The following is a 20,508-nucleotide window of genomic DNA, read 5'->3' on the forward strand; positions in this document are numbered from 1 at the left end:
CACACCCTTTTTCTGATACAAAAGCTGATAGTGGGTAGGTTATCAGAAAACACTCCTCAATAAGTGAAATAAGAACAATACAGCGTAAACTATATCTCTCAAAATGAACAATGATTAAGGCTCAATGCTTAGAAAAAAGAGAATGAAAGCTTTGAATGAATGTTGTATGCTCTTGGTGTTGTAAATGTGAAGCTCTCAAATGATCCATTTATAGGCATATGAGACTTCATATTCAAATTTAAAAAGATTCACATGTCAAAGACAACATCATTCACTTTTTCAAAAAATTCAAATAAAGGTTCTTCTTTTTCAATTGTCAAAGACAACATCATTTACTTTTTCAAAAAAATCAAACCTAATCTTTTACTTTTGGCATATGAAAAAATGAGCACACTTTCCTTTTCAAAAAATTCAAACCTAATCTTTTACTTTTTATATATGACAAAATGAGCACACTTTACTTTTCAAATTTTTCAAACAAAATCATCTACCTTTTGTATAAGTCTAAAAAAGCATCAATCACTTTTGAAAATATTCAAATAAAACATGCACATGTGAAAGATGACAATCAATCATCTTTAATATTTTCAAAGTTCAACCCTTTAATCAAGGCAGCACATGCAAAAGATGACAATCAATCATCTTTCAAAATTTTCAAATTTAATTTTCAAAAATATTCATGCACATGTGGAAAATGTATTTTAATGCTTTATGATAAAATATTAATTTTGAGCATTAATCCTAATTTCGAATTTTAAGAGATTTACAACATTACTCTATGACTTTAATGTGAACTTGTTTCCTTCTTGCTCATACTTGGTTCTTTGATGTGCTTGATTCCATTGTGTGAACAACTTGAACTTGAAACTCCTTTATTCTTTGAATTCATTTGTTATCATCAAAATCTATGTATAGATTTATAATCACATGAAACTTGAAACCTTAGATTCAACACTTACTAAAAGCAATGAAAGGTTCAAAAGTAGCAAGAACTTTAGGTTAAAACTTTCTGACTACTTTTTTTAGCTTCCCTATTGTGGGCATATTACCAATCCCACATATATTCCAGACTAGTGTTCTTGGGATCATGTAGAATCAGTTAATATAGTACCATCAACTAGGAAAAAATATATATTTTTTTCTATTTTCCTTTTTTCTTAATAGCTTGGGCGTGCTTTTCAAAATCTAATATGTATCCCTCCCTTATGAGAGCTTTTTTTTTTTTTTTTTTAAACAATACCTCAGGTATTTCATTCATGAATCTTCACTATTACAGAGTTTTTCTGTAACCAAACTGCTGCCAATAAAATCTGGCATCTCTTCTATTCACACAGTCTTTTCTAACAGACTTAATGCTTTTTTGGCTAAACAATGAGCCACTGTATTACTTTCTCTAAATGTAAACTGTAAATGCCAATCAGCATTCCTATTAAAATAAAACTTAATATCTTCTATCAAAGACCCGAAATCAGACATCTCCTCTTCATCCTTTTGTACAACCATGATGACATTCTTGGCATCACCTTCAAAAGTTGCATCATGAATATACAGCTCAGAACACAACTCCACAGCCAATCTCAAACCATAGCATTCAGCCACCACAGGATTTTCAACATTTCTTATCTGATCACAAACAGCAACCATTCCCTCTCCCTCATTATCTCTAATTATAATGCCCACTCTCATTCTTCTACCTTTAGTGTCTAGAGATGCATCCCAATTTACTTTGACAAACTGGTTTTTTCCATGTTGATAGCTCCCTTGCCTCACTTTGCTCTTGTTTATGATTGTTTTGAAAGGATTGGGCTTTCTTAAACTCCAGGAGAGAGTCAGTAGCTGTTCTCATAACCATTTTTGGACATAAAGTTTTCTTTTCAAAGATAAATGCATTCCTTCTCATCCACACTTTCCTAAACAATACTGCCATCAGTTCCAATTCATCTATGTTCAGTTTCTGCATAAGGCTCTCCCACAACTTCAGGAAGTCAGTCTCAGTTCTATTCCACTTCTGTACCCTACTGCCATCTTCTGTCCATATATCATTTGCAGCATAACATTCCCACAGCACGTGCATATTTGTTTCCACCTCCCTGCTGCATAAAGGGCAACTGTTCTCATCTACCACCTTTCTTTTGAACAAGTTATCTTTTGTAGGCAACAGATTGTTACCAGCCTTCCATAGGAAAAATTTTGTTGCATTTGGCACTGTGAGATTCCATATACTTCTCCAACTTTCATCTTTTTGTACCTCCCTTGAGCATTCACCAACTCTCCTCCTTATTCTTTCCCTTTGCAAGAAATAGGCACTGCCAACTGTGAAAACTCCCTTTTTTGAGGGACTCCATATCACTTTATCATGTGCAAAGCCTTTGCTCAGAGGTATTTTCAGAATTTGAATGGCTTCCTCGTGTTTGAAGATAGCTTTGATTTTGGCTTCATCCCACTCTTCGTTTTGCTTGTTAATCAGCTCCTCTACTTTGGCATCTTCCTGCAAAATAGAAACTGGTGACTGTATAGTATAGGATGAAGGACATGGTAACCACTTTGAACCCCATATGTTTATTTTACTGCCATCTCCTACTCTCCACCTTATACCTTCTTTTACAAGAGCTCTAGCATTCCAGAAACTTCTCCAAATAGATGATGGTTTTGAGCCCAAGTTAGCCTCTAAGAAGCTTGAATGCCTGTAATATTTGTCTTTGAAAACCACAGCTGCCAAGGAAGATGGGCTTTTTAGTAGTCTCTATCCCTGCTTTGCAAGTAGGGCCATATTAAACATCTCCAAATCCCTAAATCCTAAGCCTCATTTCCCCTTCTGATCCCCCAACTTCTCCCATTTCCTCCAATGAATACATTTTCCTTCCTGCTGTTTACCCCACCAGAATCTTGAATACAGCATGTTAATCTCTTGACATAGCTTCTTTGGGAGTTGAAAGACTGACATAGTGTATGTAGGGATAGCCTGTAGTACTGCTTTGATCATGATTTCTTTCCCAGCTTGGGATAAGAAATTGTTCTTCCAGCTTGTAATCTTTTTCCATATCATTTCCTTTAAAATTCTGAAAGTTTTAAAGCTTGATCTACCAATCATAGTAGGGAGGCCAAGGTATTTATCATAATTGCCACAAACCAGTGAGTTGCTAGCCTCCTTAATCATCTTTTTGTTCTCCTCCTTTGTATTGCTACTAAAGAAAATAGAGTTCTTTTCTTTGTTTAAAAATTGACCCGAGGCCCTCTCATACTTCTTTAAAACTTCTTGTAAGTTAAACCAGTCAGCTAACTTGGCTCTACCAAAAAGAATGCAATCATCTGCAAACAGCAAATGATTGATACTTATACTCCCTCGTGCCACTTGTACTCCTTTTGTTAGCTTCTGGATCTCATAGCCATTCAAGAGATTGCTCAAGCCTTCAGCACATAGGATAAAAAGATAGGGTGACAAAGGGTCACCTTGTCTCAACCCCCTCCCTGGCCAAAACTTAAGCCCTGGTTGCCCATTAATCAATACTGAAAAAGATACAGTTCTTACACAACTCATAATCAACTTCACCCATCTTTCACGAAACCCCAGCTTAGTCATTACAGCTTCTAACAAAACCCACTCCACACGGTCATATGCTTTTGACATGTCCAACTTTATGGCCATGCTTCCCACCCTCCCTTTCTTCCTAGATTTCATGGAATGCAGTAGCTCATAGGCCACCATTATGTTATCAATTATCAATCTTCCAGGTAAGAAAGCACTCTGTGTTGGGGAGATTATAGCTGAAAGGGTTTTTTTGAACCTATTGGATATAGTTTTGGAAACTATTTTATACATCACATTACACAAGGCTATTGGTCTGTACTCACTAGCTTTTTTTGGCTCTTTACATTTAGGAATTAAGGCTATGTGAGTATAATTGAGGGCAGGGTCCATAGGTTTACCATTTAAAAATGACAAAGCAGTGCTACATACCTCCTCTGAAACAATCTTCCAATGGTTCTGATAAAAACATGGTCCAAAGCCATCTGGACCCGGGGCTTTTAGAGGGGTCATTTGCTTTAAAGCTTTTTCAACCTCCATCCTAGAGAAAGGCTTCAACAAGTAGTCATTCATCTCTGATGAAACTCTTTTCCCCAGACCCCTCAAACATTCCTCAATATCTGTACAGCTTGGTTCTGAGGATAGGAACAGATTCTGAAAATAGCCTTGAAATGTTTCTTCTACTTCCTTGTAACCTTCCCTTTTTCTATTACCCTCATCATACACTGAACCTATGTAGTTTTTTCTTCTTTTTTCATTGGCACATGCATGGAAATATTTTGAATTCTTATCACCATACCTGTACCAATTGCATTTTGCCCTTTGCTTCCATCTCAGGTTCTCTTTTTCAAGTAACAGGTTCAAATCTTCTTTTACTTTTTTAATCTCACCAATATTATATCTATTTTCTTTATTTTGCAACCTTTGTAACATTTTTGTTTTTTCTTCAATCTCCTTATCTCCCCTTTGCCTTTTCTTTTGACTCCACTTGTGTAAAGCTTCCCCACTCTTCTGTAATAGAGTCACCACAGAACTGACCTGCCTTCCTCCACCTTCTTTTTTCTTCCATAACTCTTTTAAAACCTTCTCACAATCTTCTTCCAGTGCCCAACTAGCTTCATACTTGAATCCTCTCTTTCTCTCCTAACTTCTTTTTTGCTGTTTCAGAATATGCATCAATAAGGGTTTGTGGTATGAGGTTCTGGCTGCCAAGACCTCCACCCATGATTCCTTATATGCCTTAATCCAAGCAGGATTAGCTACTGCGCTGTCCAATCTTTCCTTTGTGAAAGACTCACCTTGATGGGAGTTACTCCAAGTAAACTTTTCCCCTTACCAACCAAGATCACATAGATTGCCCTCATGCATAACCTCCCTGAATTTTTTCATTTGGCCTTCTGGCCTTTCATTCCCTCCCCATTTTTCATCATTAGTGAGGATCTCATTAAAGTCCCCCACTATGCACCATCCAGTCTCATAATGGGGCTTGAAAGATTTCAGAAGGTTCCAAGATTCCTGTCTTTTTACAGTTTTAGGATCCCCATAGAAGCAGGTCAACAGCCATCTCTTCTCTTCTTCATAATCTAGCCAAATGTTTATATGCCTTTATGAGTAGTTAACAACTTCAGCTCTAACATAAGACTTCCAAAACAAGACCATTCCCCCTCCTTTCCCCATTGTCTCTACCACAAAACAACCTTCAAAACCAAGCCTTCTTTTTAAATTTTCAAAACTTATATTCATAGACTTAGTTTCTATTATGAAAACTAAGTGGGGTTTATTTTTCTCTGCCATATTGCAGAGATCTTGAACTGTTCGAGGATTCCCTAATCCTCGACAGTTCCAACTAAGTATTTTCATAATAGTAGGCAGGGCTGATTATGACTTGTAGTAATCCTTCCTCATTATCCAAATCCTTGAGGGAATTGAATGAATTTGAGAGAGGAGTCATAAGTGCCTCTTCTATATCTGATCAGCTTTATTCACATGGCTCGATTTCTTTTGGTAAATTTTGATCTTCATCCTTAGACTCTCTCGTATTATCAACCTCAAGATAGGTAATAATTCCACTAGTCACCATTTCGGTATTGTCTTTCATCTTCCTTGAATGGTTGATGTTAGAAGAAACTTTGGATTGAATGGACCTTTGTCCTTTGTTTTATGCACATATACGCCCTATCATGCAACTCTTGGTCAGATGTTCTTTCCTATACATGTGTAATATCTTCAACTTCCACTAGTTCAATACTATGACTTTCTAGTTCAAAATGGACTATATTATTCTGGATTTATCATTGTCTTTTATATGGATTTGTTCTCTTGATTGAGAATTCGTAGTATCCATAGTAATCCTGTCACTTTTCCCATCAAGATTCTTTTCTACTTACACTAATGGATCTATCCTCACAAATTGATGTTGATCTTCCATAGGTTCGATTAACACTTTAGTACCCTAACTTGGAGCCTCTTGACTCACGATCGTAGTGGTGTCTTTATGATTTTTGATAAAATACTGAAATTTTGGAGTCTTGTCTTTCATTCTAGTAGGCATGCTATCCTTAGAGACATTTTTACAAACACCTGTTGGGTGTCCTTGTTGTTTACACATGGTGCAATAGGTAGCAAAATTTTAAAAATCATACCGTACTGGATCAAGTACCAGACGTTTCGATCAAAACCAACCGGTTTTTGGTATATCGCCCGGCATGTGAATTTCAATTGGTATGTAAAAGCAATGGAATGATATTAGTGCATGGCGATTTTGTAAATAAGCTTATTGACTATGGGTGTAACATGTCCGATCTGATCTCGTTTTGGACAAAATTTGAAACCGAATCGGTATGTATCGGTTTTGCATTTTTAAAAATCGATTACGCACTGGTTATCTCCCTAAATCGATACGTCCAATGTTATCGATTTCGGTCTGGTTCGGTCCGGTTTTCTAGTTTTGATATATTAAGTATATTAGTATTACTAATGTATTCATAAAAAAAAATATTGAAAATTTATTATGCAATAAAATGTATTTAATATATATTTTATATTTAAAACATATCATCAAATAAATAGTCATGTTTAATATTAAAATGTTATGTTATAAATTATAATATATTATTTTATATATAATTATATATAATATTAAAAATTAATAAAAATATATATAATATGTAAATCGGTCTAATTCAATCTGGTATTGAAAAACTTAGGTTCTGCTTGGCCACTAAGAATTTTCAGATGGAAATTTTGAGTTTTAAGATAAAATATTAAAATATTATATTTTAATATTATTATTATTATTTTGAAATTTGAAAAAATTGAATTATTTATTATATTTTGTATTGGGATTTGGGAAAATTGTAATGATGAGATGAGAATTTTGAGTTTGAGATAAAAATTTTAAGTGGCCAAACACAACCTTAAAATTGACTTCAGATTAAATTTTACCGATTTTTAAAATAAAGAAAGTAATTTTAGACCGAACTAATTGTAACCCGGACCGAACGAGCCAATCTAATCCAATTTTCTAACTTTTTAGTTTATTTTTATACCCCTATAATGTTGACAAGGGTGTTGCAATAAAGTTGAACTCAAAATAGAGGCTTTTCCAGTTGAGGAATGCTACACAGCCTCTTAACACTTTACATTTCACTTTTTTTTCAATTTTTCAATATTTTTTTGAATTTATTCTTTTTAAATTAATTTAATTCTTTTATTCATTATTTATATATTAAATATTTGATAAAAGATAAAATAATAAAAATTAAAAAAAAATATAGAGTGTGGAGTGTTGGGAGGTTGTGAATATTTTTCCTTTCCAGTTTTTTAATTTTTTCGTAAAAGTTGACCTCAAATAGGGAGCTCTCTCTCTCTCTCCCTCCTGCTACATACCATTTCCCTAGGCATATATATATACTAGTAAAGCAGCACGTGCGATGCACGTGTGCCCATTCGATATTTTTCTTAAGTGTAACAATTTAAAAATTTTTCAATTTAGCTATAAATGCTTTTGCTCTTCTAGGAACACTAAAGCATATCAATAATTTGTAGAAGCAGATAATAGCACAAATTGATTAGGAAATGTGTTGATTACATATAACATAGCAAATTACTTCATTTTAGTACACTGCGGGTAGAATTCCATGCATATTATGCAGTAGTCATCAGTTCATCTTCAATTATGTTATTACTACAATAAATGGCAAAAGTTCAAAATATCCTAAAATAAAGAACAAAAGAAATAAGTACATCTCATTCAGTATACTGAAGCAACTGAGGTTATTCATGTGAATCAACCTGTTTAGAAGGAGAGCAGCAACACTGTCATGATTGTTGATATCTTGATCCACTGGAATTTTTCCAAATAACAAGCAAAGATTTTATAAGTGAATTGTCACTAAAAAATTTGTAAAATGACAAATTTCAATTGGGATTTAGAGAACATTCATGGAGGAGATGAATGAAATTATTAGATCTAAAATATCATCTCTTAAATACAATTAGTATTTCAGATTCATATTACGGTTTTGTAAGAAATTGTGCATTATTAAAGGAGAAATAAAATGGAACATATAAAAGATCTAACAGAAGATAGAAACACAAATATGAATATTTGTGAAGTATTATTTTATTATCACAAAGCAAAATTACAGAAATTTGAGGCTCTTTGCCTCAATCTTTAAACGCCCTTGCTTTTCAAAAATCTGCATGTCTTTCATATCTAAAGGAGTAGCCACTCGAAAAGAAGAGTTAAGCAAAGATTTTAAATCTCTGTTCTCTCGCTTTAGTGCTTCCATCTTCATGTTGGACTCCATAAGAAGCCGCTGAAGGATAAAAATATTCTCGTGGAATTTGTCAACCCCACCAGTCCTAGATTGTAGTCGCTGAGAATATGCGATAAGGGTTGATGAGTATCGGGTACCGAGACTCACAAGCTCGTAGATAATTTCATTATCTGACTTATTAGTCAGATCATTATTGGATTGCATTATATCACCTACGGAAGAAGCAGAAACAACTGGTGAACGAGGTGCAAAATATCTCATATATTGGTAATGAGAAGATTGTCGAGCCATTGCAAAGTGAGAAAGCAGAAAGAGATTACAGAGTAAGAATGCAGACTAAATTTAGAAAAGTGAAGAAGATGAGATGCGAAGAAGATGAGCTGAATAATTCTTTTATAGAGAAAATTATGACAAAATATCACTCTATTGCTTCATAACATCTTTCGTGAAGCATCTCTCTACAAGAGACAAGAGATGTAGCATCATAGCTGCGGCGCCTGACAGATACAGAAGAGCGATGTAGTATCATAGCTACGGCGCCTGACAGCTACAGAAGACCTGTAAAACTCTTACGGATCAGAGTTGTCTGGTCTAAAACAAAGGGTCACCGTTTTTGTTGAGAGAGAGAGAGAGAGAGAGAGAGAGGTTAACAGCTTAATTTTGATGAATTTTTTACTGAGTATGTTATTTAGAAGAACACTTAAAGTATATCATTTATGTTTTTTTAAAGCAATCGAGAGTTTACCACTGAAACCGAAGATGTTAGACATGGGTACAGCTGAAAAAATCCCAGGAGGTCGAATCCGCACCGTTTTCCATCAGAAAACCCTCCAAACAGAGCAAAAAAGAGAAAACCAAAGAAGACAACGGCCAAAATCTCTTCGTACAGAGCTTTATCAACAAAAAGGGAAACTCACATGCAAATTCTATGAGATAGGGCAAAACAAAGTAGAGAAAATAAGTGAGAGGAAAGAGAAGGTGATGAGCGAAATGATAGGAGTCGGGGTGGGTGTAACAGCCTGCTAGAAATTCAATTAAGGAATTTCTATTGACTTTAGGAACCTCGTGAAAACTCTGTAAGTTTACACGAATCGACTAATCGCATAAATTTTAGCCTGTCAACATAGTTAGTGTTATCACTCACTATGGTGCCAGAAATGCGATTTTAATTATTTGAGATAGTTAAAAGTGTCAGAATACATTATAGTCTACATCACTAGGCTTAATTGAATATTTAGAATTTTTCAGTACTAAGTTTATTACGTTTATTTTTTGGAGTCAATAGTAACCTCGGTAAATGTACTGAGCGCAGTGTTTTCAAAGTCATAGTGTGAAATGTCTAAATTAGGATAGCGATATTTTATTTGGACACTTGGCAAGATCTTAACCACACATAATGAATGGTATTAGATACTTGGCACAAAGAGAAACCATTAGATGGAATTGTGAAGGAAATCAAGGTGTGAGATCATGACACCTAAGCAAAATACACATTTGGAAAATATCTTAAGAATAGAGATTTAAAATACACATAGAAAGATTTTAGCCACCTTACTCTTCCAAGTCTACTCCACATTTGGAAAATATATTGAGCTGATTTTTATAGATATTATTGGATAGAATATTTTGAGATAATATTTTATAGATATTTTGGGTAGGAGAAAACCACACTCAACTCTCAACTCCAGCCTTATCATCTCCCTTATCTCTTCCATAAGCATCTCCAGCCATCACCCACGAACTTATCTTCATTTACACGTTTCTTTAAAAGAATATCAAACATTCTCTCTCGGACAGCTTTTAGGAGTTCTTTTGCATGCCCATTTCGAAGCTGTTGTAAGTGTTTTATCATAAAGTCTCCTTCATATAAGTTGTTCCTTTTTGAGTCTAGTTTACATGGATATCTTATTTGCCCCATTTGAAGATCATTTGGTTAGTCAAATATTGTGTAAACTATAGAAAGGTCATTCTGGGAGATAAACTGGAGAATATGTTATAGTTTGGAGTTTTTGACCAAGCTAATGGTTAGATATTGATCCGAAATTTTTATGGAGTATTGTTAACATGTATATGTGACTATTGGTTGAGGATTTTTGCATGATTAAAGGTTCTGATGAAAGATGTTCTTAGATTTAGAAACTTAGAAACTGGAAGAGGAAAAACAGTTTCTGTTTTGAGAAAGTTTAACTCTTTGGTGGTCTAAACCTATTCTAATGACTTTGATAATTTTATTGGAGGATCCTAAACATCTTATATACATGTTATATTATTATTTTGAAGATATTTGATGTTAGTTTCAAAGATATAAAATTTTATGCAAAGAGATATTCAGATAAGCCAAAGTGTGGATATTCTTGGCTAAATTTATGTTTTGGTTAATTTCTAACCATGTGATCTTGAATTAGAAGCTTGTATATGTTTTAGGACATCTTTTTAAATCATGTAATGGTTTGGTTTGAAGATCATATATTTATAAGTCATAGATCAAGAGATTTATCAAAACTAGTTGAGGAAAAAGTTCCTGTTTTTGGACTAAGTGTAAAACCAAAAACTCCAAATGTTATTTTGTGATTTTGGTGACTTTAGTTTGATGATTTAAAGCATGGTTGATGTTAGGATGATATTATGAATATGTTAGAAGTAAGATTTGATTTTTGAAATTCTTGGAGATGTTTTGATTTAAGGTCAAAACTTGTGATTCAAGTGCTTAGATCTTTTTACAAAAAAAAGTTTGGTGTTGATTATTAGATTTTTCTAAATGGATGTTTTAAGTATGGTTTTGAACTTAGGATTGGAAGATGTTTGTTGCAAAATTTTGGTTAAGCATGAGTTTTGAAGTTGGAAGGAATTGCAACAAAAATAAAGGGAAATGGCCTATGGATGTTTCGACCATAGTGTGTTCTTCATGGTTGTGTTTTGTTTTAAATTTTTATGAGTTGATATTTAAGTTTAGGATAAAATTTACATGAGGAATGTAAATTTTGGAAACTTTTGAAGTTAGTATGCAAAATCCTTAAGTTATGGGTAAAACGGTCAATTTCCCACATGTAGAGAGTAAAATGAAAATTTTACTCTTTAAGTTAGTATTTTCCATATTTCAAATTATTAGTGATTTAGTTCTAATTTTTAGAATCACTAATTACAGTTCCTCGTGATCGCACTTGAAGTTTTATAAGAAACGCGGAGATCGAGGTAAGTTAACTTTTAACTTACTAGCAGTCTACTGTGTATGTATGTTAAGTAAAAGAACTACAGTGTATGTATGTATGTTATCATATGTGTCATGCCATGTCAAGTTATCATGTAATTGTCTATTATACAGAATTTATTCTGTCATCAATTTTTATCTGTTACATAATATATTCTGTTATGTATTACTGTACATTACAAGTACATCATGCTAAGTATGTCATCTATTACATGTAAGTCAAGTCATGTAATATTCACTGTTGCAAGTATGTCATGTTAAATATGTTGTCTATTATATGTTATGCCATGTTACGAAATGTTTCTATCTCAAGTTGGTCATGTATTCTAAGTTATGTTCAAGTCACATTATGTTACGTCAGGACTTCAGTCCTTTCGTATTCCAGTCACATTTCATCTTGAGTACATTATGATGTGTAGAATACATGGGGCCACAACAACTGTGGAGTATGTATTTAACTACAAATGTAATGCGTAAAATACATGGGGCCACAACAACTGTGGAATATGTATTTTTTATGTTAAGTCAAGTTTGTGTAGAATACATGGGGCCACAACAACTGTGGAGTATGTATTTACACATAGAATACATGGGGCCACAACAACTGTGGAGTATGTATTTTTAATGTTAAGTCAAGTTTATGTAGAATACATGGGGCCACAACAACTGTGGAGTATGTATTTAACTACAAATGTGATGCGTAAAATACATGGGGCCACAACAACTGTGGAATATGTATTTTTTATGTTAAGTCAAGTTTGTGTAGAATACATGGGGCCACAACGACTGTGGAGTATGTATTTAACTGCATTGTGATGTGTAGAATGCATGGGGCCACAACAACTGTGGAGTATGTATTTACACATAGAATACATGGGGCCACAACAACTGTGGAGTATGTATTTTTCATGTTAAGTCAAGTTTGTATAGAATACATGGGGCCACAACAACTGTGGAGTATGTATTTTTCATGTTAAGTCAAGTTTGTGTAGAATACATGGGGCCACAACAACTGTGGAGTATGTATTTTCATGTTAATTCAAGTTTCAGAGCAAGTTCATGCTAAGTCAAGTTGCAAGTCAAGTTCAGTTCATGTTTCAATTTAAGTTATGTCAATTATACTATGTTGTACTCCAAGTTATGCTTTAATTTCTTATGAATTTGATTATGCATTTATGTTTTTACTGACATCCATGCATCATTAGCTTGTGTGGAAGTTTTTTGTTAACTTACTGAGATTTGTAATCAAATCTCACTTTGGTAGTCCCAACTACCATTCCCCCCGAATGGTAGATCTTATTACAGGACCTGAAGGAGAATCAGGAGCTGATCAACTAGACACAGTTGACTAAGTGACGGTGCGACATAAATGTTGATATAGTAATTAACGTAAATTACTACTTGTACGATTGAGTTGCATCTCTACTACTTTTTGGATCATAACCATTTTGGACTAGTGTTGTGATCTTAGTTGTTCAATGGATTTTTATGTATGAAGTACGTTTTAAGCATTTGGGATATTTTCAATTTGGTGCATAGTATTGCTAAAGACAAAAAATTTATCCGCTGCGAATATTGCATATTGTTAGATGCATGTTAGGAATATTGCATCTTATATGTCATGAATGGGGGCAGGTAACCTTGTGTTGCATGTCTCGACGCTTCAAATGTCCGTCCTATCCCAAACGGAATTTGGGGGCGTCACAGTGGGTCAATGGAGAACAGTTCTATTTCGTGAGAAGAATGTGGGAGGTTTGTGTATGTGACAATACACACAAGGGAAACTCACATGCAATGTATTTGTGCTGAGAAGTGGATTTTCTCCCACCAAATGAAAACCAGTCGTCTTTAAAGCGGTTTTCGGTTTTGCTTTTTGGTGAATTACAACTTGTTTGGATGCTCGACTAAGTATGTCTTCGACCCGTTAGATCCCTAGATTAACTACTCTACTCGCAACACCATCAACATGATATAACATTATATTTAATACATTACACTACCCGTTCATTATTAATCAATCATTGAATTACAATATTGATATTTAGTCTTAACAAAAAAATATAAAAACATTAATTATGATTGATTAAAGATTGCAAAAAATAAAAGAATAAAAAATAAAAATTGTGCTTAAACTTCTAAGTTAAAGAAAGAAAATGAGAGAGAAGTCGACAGAAAAATAACTGAACGGTTTCCATTAATTTTTTGCAATCTTTAATTCAACACGTCAATCAATTTTAGATTCTTTCCCGACAGCCTCACCTATTTTCTAATCAAATCTAACTACTCTCTCACTAAAAGTCTCTACACTCTTCAACTGCTAAATGAGAGTTTTAATCTATCTTTATGAAAATTATAAGCCTTTCTCTCGCTCTCTAAAATATTTCACAGATCTGTTCTCTAACAGTAATAATGTTTTCTCCAGCTTTCAAGGAATAAGATATCTTAATTAAATTATCTAAAAAATAAAATAAAAAATCTATCATTCTTTTACGAATTACGATTTCATGCATTACAATATTAATTCATGGATGGAGTCACTCTTATGTCATGCTTTCATAAACAAAAAAATTCAAAGTTTTAGCAACTTGCAACAAAGTAAGTAAAACGATTGATAAATATTCACACCGGCCACATCGTACGTACAACTTGTAAAATTAAATTGCTAAATATAAGAAAGAGGCCCCAGGAAAAAGGTGACACGCACTAAAAGGCAAGCAATCCAATTGTGATCTTGAAGCTGCCTCAAGCTTCCATAATTCAAAGTGTCATCCATCTGTACATAACCTGTTTTTTTTTTTTTTTTCAATCAATCATTTCTAGCAAATATTGTTGCTGTAAACTTTTTAAGTGAACATAATTTAATTTAAATTTAATTTAATTAATTAAGTAGTAGGCAATTTTAAATAAACTTATATCTTAATAAAATGACAAAAAAAGAGTGTTAGGATAAGACTATCAACCTATATTTTTAGCAAAATATTATAATTTTTTGATTCATTTTATCTTATCTCATTTAAATATAATTAAAATATCTTTTAACTTTAAGTTCTTTATCTAATGATATTATTTAATCGTTACAATTTTTAAAACTTTTAAAATAAAACATAAAAAAATGGAGTTTATTGCATAATTTATAATTTTTAACATAACAGTATTGAAAGTGATAAATAAAAGAAGTCCATTTGTTAGACATGACTAAAGTCACTTTTTAGACAATGTGTCATCAAAATTGTTAAAATATCAATGATTGGACCCCTGTCGATATAAACTTTTTAAATATTAAAATATAATTAAAATATCTTTTAACTTTAAGTTCTTTATCTAATGATATTATTTAATCGTTACAATTTTTAAAACTTTTAAAATAAAACATAAAAAAATGGAGTTTATTGTATAATTTATAAATTTTAACATAACAGTATTGAGAGTGATGAATAAAAGAAGCCGGACATGACTAAAGCCACTTTTTAGACAATGTGTCATCAAAATTGTTAAAATATCAGTGATTCGACCACTGTCGATATAAACTTTCTATCCACCTTAGTATATTAAATTCAATATTTTTGTCTGTAAGACAAGCAATTAAAGGGCTCGACCACCAACACACCATATGATTTACGCGCATTATCGGCCCCATTCACCACCTAAAAGCTGGCACACCAAGCCCACAAAGATAAGACCCCTTTACTTGGCGATATCCCATTGGCTATTGATTTTATTAAATTATTTTTCTTCATTCGTCGATTTTCACAAAAGTCAGTGTAATTCACATGCTTGGGCCCGCATTCCTTTATTTTAAAAAAATGTATTTAAAACATGGATTTATATTTGAAAGTGTCACGTATACTGTTTGTTCAATTATCAAACCACGTCACCTGCGATTTTTTTCTTAAATATATCTTATTTTATAGTTTTATAAAATGTCCAAGATCGGACACTTTTTTTTTAAAATAAAATTAATTAATTAATTAATTTTTTAATAATAAATTTTATTTTTTTTATTTTTAAATGAAAGGTACTTACAAAACTAATGACATCTAATATTAGTAACACATCAGCACGTAGACGTCTGTTAAGTAATCTATATAGAGAACATTTTCTCTTTTAATTAATTTTTTTGTATAATCGTAAAGAGCTGTATAAACGGAACTGCATACGGTCAAAGGCAATAATAAATAATACCCATGATGGATTTATATTTAAAATTATATATATATGTGTGTGTGTGTGTGTGTGGGAGCACACGCAATTTTATTTTTTATTTTTTTAATTCTCTCATTTGATACTATAAGAAAAAAAATATTTTAATCTATATATGGTAACATCCGGAAATAATTAACATATATGTGATCTCTCATTTGCTAAAACATTTGTATTTTTCTTTGAAAGTCATCACCAACTCTTGCACTCATGTCTAAAATAAATACAAACAAAAAAATCTAGATTTTTACCTTTACTTTGTTGAATTCAATAACGACAAAAGGAGGCCATGTGATGTGATCGTGCCTCCAAAAGTCCAAACCCACTATTTCAAATGCGAAAAATGATACATTTCTGTCTATTTTTATTCAAATATCCCATCATGTATTGCATTAAATTAACTGATGGAGTACGGTTGATGGTTCCTGACGCAATATCACGCAGAACAATAAAAACACGGTTGATCTCTATCCTCAGAGCTGCAGCAAACTCTAAAAGTGGTTCCTCTGGGATATGGAATTGTGGAATGTGTGGTGGACGTCTACATGATCAAATAGATGTATGAGCAAAATGACTCAAAATAGAGAAATTAAAATAATTAAACCACCACTACAAGAGCAGCCTTACTTTTGGATGAAGGTGGATGCATTTGACCACAAGAACAGAATTGAAAAAACAAAGAAACAGCGGAAAAGAATCTTCAAAATAGCAAAAGCACAGGGTAATATTGAGTCAAACCGATCCATAATCTGAAGCAAACATCAAAGACACGCTCATCCAACTCAATTACATCAATTTTAAGAAGAGCAAAACAGCAAAGACTCAAGCATTTTGTTTCTCAACGCTGGAAAAGAGTTTTGGTTGTGCAAAATATTTGGAAAGCAAGACACGTAAAATAGGTTTCCAGTCTCTCAAAATATATGAAGATCTGTTCGGATCTAGAGGCAAAAAAAGGCAACACCAAAACATTTCTCACCAAACCCAAAAAAGTAACAAAGTCTCGTCTCATCTCTTTGCCCCATATTCTATCTTCTTCTCCTTCTTCTTCAGAGCTCTCTCTCTCTCTCTCTCTCTCTCTCTCTCTCTCTCTCTCTCTCTCTCTCTCTCTCTCTCTCTCTCTCTCTCTCTCTCTCTCTCTCTCTCTCTCTCTATCCGTGTGTTTTTGAAGCATCTTAGAGGACATCGATGGAGTCAAATCTCTCCAAGATATCAAGAAACTCAGAACGCAAGCCCGTCTTTCTAATATTAAAGTATAAATTAAATGGAATTAAATATTAATAGAACTATTATTTGTTTTATTAACCATAAGCAATAATGTTAGTAAGGACATTGACATCTTTATTAATTTCAAATTTGTTAATACTTTTATTTATTTAATAAAAATTAAAAAAACATTATTCAATAAATATTTATAAAAAAAATTAAAAATTTTACTAAATAAATTATTACAATAAATAAACTTTTTATTAATGTTATTTTTAATAACTTCATTGATAATACTATGAATATCAGATTTATTTTCATTATAATATTGTGTTTAATCCTAGTCATTAAAATGTCAAGTGAGAAAAATATCTCTCCACACTCAATCTCCACCGTCCATACAAGCAAATGACTAAAAACTCAAGTTTTTGACCAAAAATTCAAGCCTCACCTTCTTACCCGTCGGTCTTATCCAATTATCCAACAAAGACACAAAACTTTTTCTCCATCTTCCATCTTCCGTCGATCTCTCACCACCACTGCAACACCAACACCAACAACAATGGGTGAGGAGGAGTTGAAAAGCAAAAAGACATGGAGTTGAAATTACCACGATCTTCAAGCCAATCGGAGTAATATTTTCCTTCTTTTGTAAACAAAAATCACAGATCATCAAATTCATAAACAAAATAATACATAAATTCAAAAACAGAGAGAGAGAGAGAGAGAGAGAGAGAGAGAGAGAGAGAGAGAGAGAGAGTGAGTGGTTTAGCAAGATTAAGAGAAATCGAGAGTCGCGAGATGGAGAGAGAGAATAGAGGATGGGTCGAGAGAACTTGGGAGGAATATGAAACTGAGAATGAAAGATTTAAAAAAAAAACGAAGAGAGAGAGAGAGAGAGAGAGAGAGAGAGAGAGAGAGAGAGAGAGAGAGAGAGAGAGAGAGAGATTTGTGAGAAATGGGTGGGAGCTGAAAAAGAAGTAAAAGATCATAAATATAAAAAAGACTAAAACATCTGTCGGCAAAACAGAAATAGAAGCAAACTGCCCGTAATTTTGGAATAAAGTTAAGGGCAAAATTGGAAATAAAAATATTAGACGAAAAAACTGCACCCTCTTACCCGTCGGTCTTATCCAGTTATCCAACAAAGAGACAAAACTTTTTCTCCATCTTCCATCTTCCGTCGATCTCTCACCACCACTGCAACACCAACACCAACAACAATGGGTGAGGAGGAGTTAAAAAGCAAAAAGACATGGAGTTAAAATTACCACGATCTTCAAGCCAATCAGAGTAATATTTTCCTTCTTCTGCAAACAAAAATCACAGATCATCAAATTCATAAACAAAATAATACATAAATTCAAAAACGGAGAGAGAGAGAGAGAGAGAGAGAGAGAGAGAGAGAGAGAGAGAGAGAGAGAGAGAGAGAGTGGTTTAGCAAGATTAAGAGAAATCGAGAGTCGCGAGATGGAGAGAGAGAATAGAGGATGGGTCGAGAGAACTTGGGAGGAATACGAAGCTGAGAATGAAAGATTTAAAAAAAAAACGAAGAGAGAGAGAGAGAGAGAGAGAGAGAGAGAGAGAGAGAGAGAGAGAGAGAGAGAGAGAGAGAGAGAGGGTTTGTGAGAAATGGGTGGGAGCTGAAAAAGAAGTAAAAGATCATAAATATAAAAGAGACTAAAACATCTATCGGCAAAACAGAAATAAAAGCAAACTGCCCGTAATTTTGGAATAAAGTTAAGGGCAAAATTGGAAATAAAAATATTAGACGAAAAAACTGCACCCTCTTACCTGTCAGTCTTATCCATTTATCCAACAAAGAGACAAAACTTTTTCTCCATCTTCCATCTTCCGTCGATCTCTCACCATCACTGCAACACCAACACCAACAACAATGGGTGAGGAGGAGTTGAAAAGCAAAAAGACATGGAGTTGAAATTACCACGATCTTCAAGCCAATCGGAGTAATATTTTCCTTCTTCTGCAAACAAAAATCACAGATCATCAAATTCATAAACAAAATAATACATAAATTCAAAAACGGAGAGAGAGAGAGAGAGAGAGAGAGAGAGAGAGAGAGAGAGAGAGAGAGAGAGAGAGAGTGGTTCAGCAAGATGAAGAGAAATCTAGAGTCGCGAGATGGAGAGAGAGAATAGAGGATGGGTCGAGAGAACTTGGGAGGAATACGAAGCTGAGAATGAAAGATTTAAAAAGAAACGAAGAGAGAGAGAGAGAGAGAGAGAGAGAGAGAGAGAGAGAGAGAGAGAGAGAGAGAGAGAGAGAGAGAGAGAGAGAGAGAGAGAGAGAGAGAGGTTTGTGAGAAATGGGTGGGAGCTGAAAAAGAAGTAAAAGATCATAAATATAAAAAAGACTAAAACATCTGTCGGCAAAATAGAAATAAAAGAAACTACCCATAATTTTGGAATAAAGTTAAAGGCAAAATTGGAAATAAAAATATTAGACGAAAAAACTGTAGCTTAAGCTATTGACACTTATTAATATAAGATATATATGCTTTCTACGGGGCCATGGCCTACTGCAACGTGGGTCTTGTTTTCTTACTTTAAATTTAATTATTTACTATACAAGCATAGTTAATTTTCTCGAATTTGACTAAGAGGAAGGTAGCACTCAAAGTCAAAAACTTAATTTTAATATAATCAATTTAATTAACTATATGTTTGATAGTTAATTGGGTTGATTCTATTAAAATTATTAGAAACTTGTATTGATAAGTATTATTGAGTTTCTTTTCATATTATTGTTATTTTAAAATATAATTTAAATATATAATTAATTTATGTATAAAGACTATTCTATAACGGTATAGGTATTAAAATATTTTGTTCCAATATCACAATTGAAACGGTATTTAAAACTTTGATAAGGAGGCATTTTTTATAAACTACATTGTGCCAAAACCCTGAAGTTCCCACCCATAAACCATCAACTAGATTATTAGAAATATCCATTTCAATACACACCCTTGCACATGATGGTCTAGTGCGATTAACTGTGGGATTATCAGCTCTCAAAAATCTCCCCAACCACCTGAAAACATACGAAGATAAGGAATATCAAAGAAGTGAAGAGGTAGAGATGGAAAGTTTACCCAATTGGGACCCAACAGTGGTTTCTCTCGACCATTGAACTCCGGGCAACGACGAACCTACGTTCACCTAAGAAGGCACTACAACAAAAATGATTTTTTGGGACGAAATTACTTTGGGACGAATTGAAAATCGTCCCAAAAAGTGGGATTTAGGAACGAAATTTGAATTTCGTTCCAAAATGACGATGGTTATGCCATACCGTTCGAACGCGTTCGAACGGTATTCTTAGGGACGAATATTTTTGTCCCAAATAAGTTAACCGTTCGACCGTTAATGATTAACCGTTCGAACGTTTAATTTTCACCGTTTGAACGTAATATTGGCGCGATAGGCAAAATTATTTTGGAGGGAAATTGATAAACCGTTCGAACGGTTAATATTAACCGTTCGAATGATGCATATTCACCGTTCAAACGTTATTTGAATCGTTCGAACGGTGACAGAGTTTTAATTTTTTAAGTTTTTTGCCAAATT

The 20,508-nt window shown here is 33.4% G+C and overlaps 1 protein-coding gene and 1 long non-coding RNA gene across 4 annotated transcripts; both read right to left on the bottom strand.

Moving 5' to 3' along the window:
* Nucleotides 1-1,326: 1,326 nt before the first annotated feature.
* On the bottom strand, nucleotides 1,327-5,606 carry LOC122310106. Its single transcript, XM_043123992.1, has 5 exons — nucleotides 5,513-5,606; nucleotides 4,863-5,109; nucleotides 2,854-4,325; nucleotides 1,922-2,712; nucleotides 1,327-1,836 (listed from the first exon to the last, which is right to left on the bottom strand). Exons 1-5 carry the CDS (start codon nucleotides 5,604-5,606, stop codon nucleotides 1,327-1,329), a joined length of 3,114 nt encoding a protein of 1,037 aa, XP_042979926.1.
* Nucleotides 5,607-15,935: 10,329 nt separating this feature from the next.
* Nucleotides 15,936-19,200, bottom strand: LOC122311436. Of its 3 annotated transcripts, none has more exons than XR_006242787.1 (5): nucleotides 18,713-19,200; nucleotides 18,190-18,228; nucleotides 18,039-18,118; nucleotides 17,370-17,457; nucleotides 15,936-16,256 (listed from the first exon to the last, which is right to left on the bottom strand). It is a non-coding gene; the product is annotated as an uncharacterized LOC122311436 (long non-coding RNA). The 3 variants fall into 3 exon arrangements; XR_006242786.1 differs by having other exon boundaries at nucleotides 18,039-18,228; nucleotides 18,713-18,792; nucleotides 18,864-19,199; XR_006242785.1 differs by having other exon boundaries at nucleotides 18,039-18,228; nucleotides 18,713-19,197.
* Between the last annotated feature and the right edge of the window lie 1,308 nt (nucleotides 19,201-20,508).

The sequence above is a fragment of the Carya illinoinensis genome, chromosome 5 (assembly GCF_018687715.1).
Source record: "Carya illinoinensis cultivar Pawnee chromosome 5, C.illinoinensisPawnee_v1, whole genome shotgun sequence".
Classification (NCBI taxonomy): domain Eukaryota; kingdom Viridiplantae; phylum Streptophyta; class Magnoliopsida; order Fagales; family Juglandaceae; genus Carya; species Carya illinoinensis.

Coding starts and splice junctions, on each gene's coding strand:
- LOC122310106 (XM_043123992.1), bottom strand. CDS start 5,606: ATGGTGACTAGTGGAATTATTACCTATCTTGAGGTTGATAATACGAGA. Junction 4,326..4,862: donor AATCTATGTGATCTTGGTTG/GTAAGGGGAAAA, acceptor CAATTGGTACAG/GTATGGTGATAAGAATTCAA. Junction 2,713..2,853: donor TAAACAGCAGGAAGGAAAAT/GTATTCATTGGA, acceptor CTTCCTTGGCAG/CTGTGGTTTTCAAAGACAAA.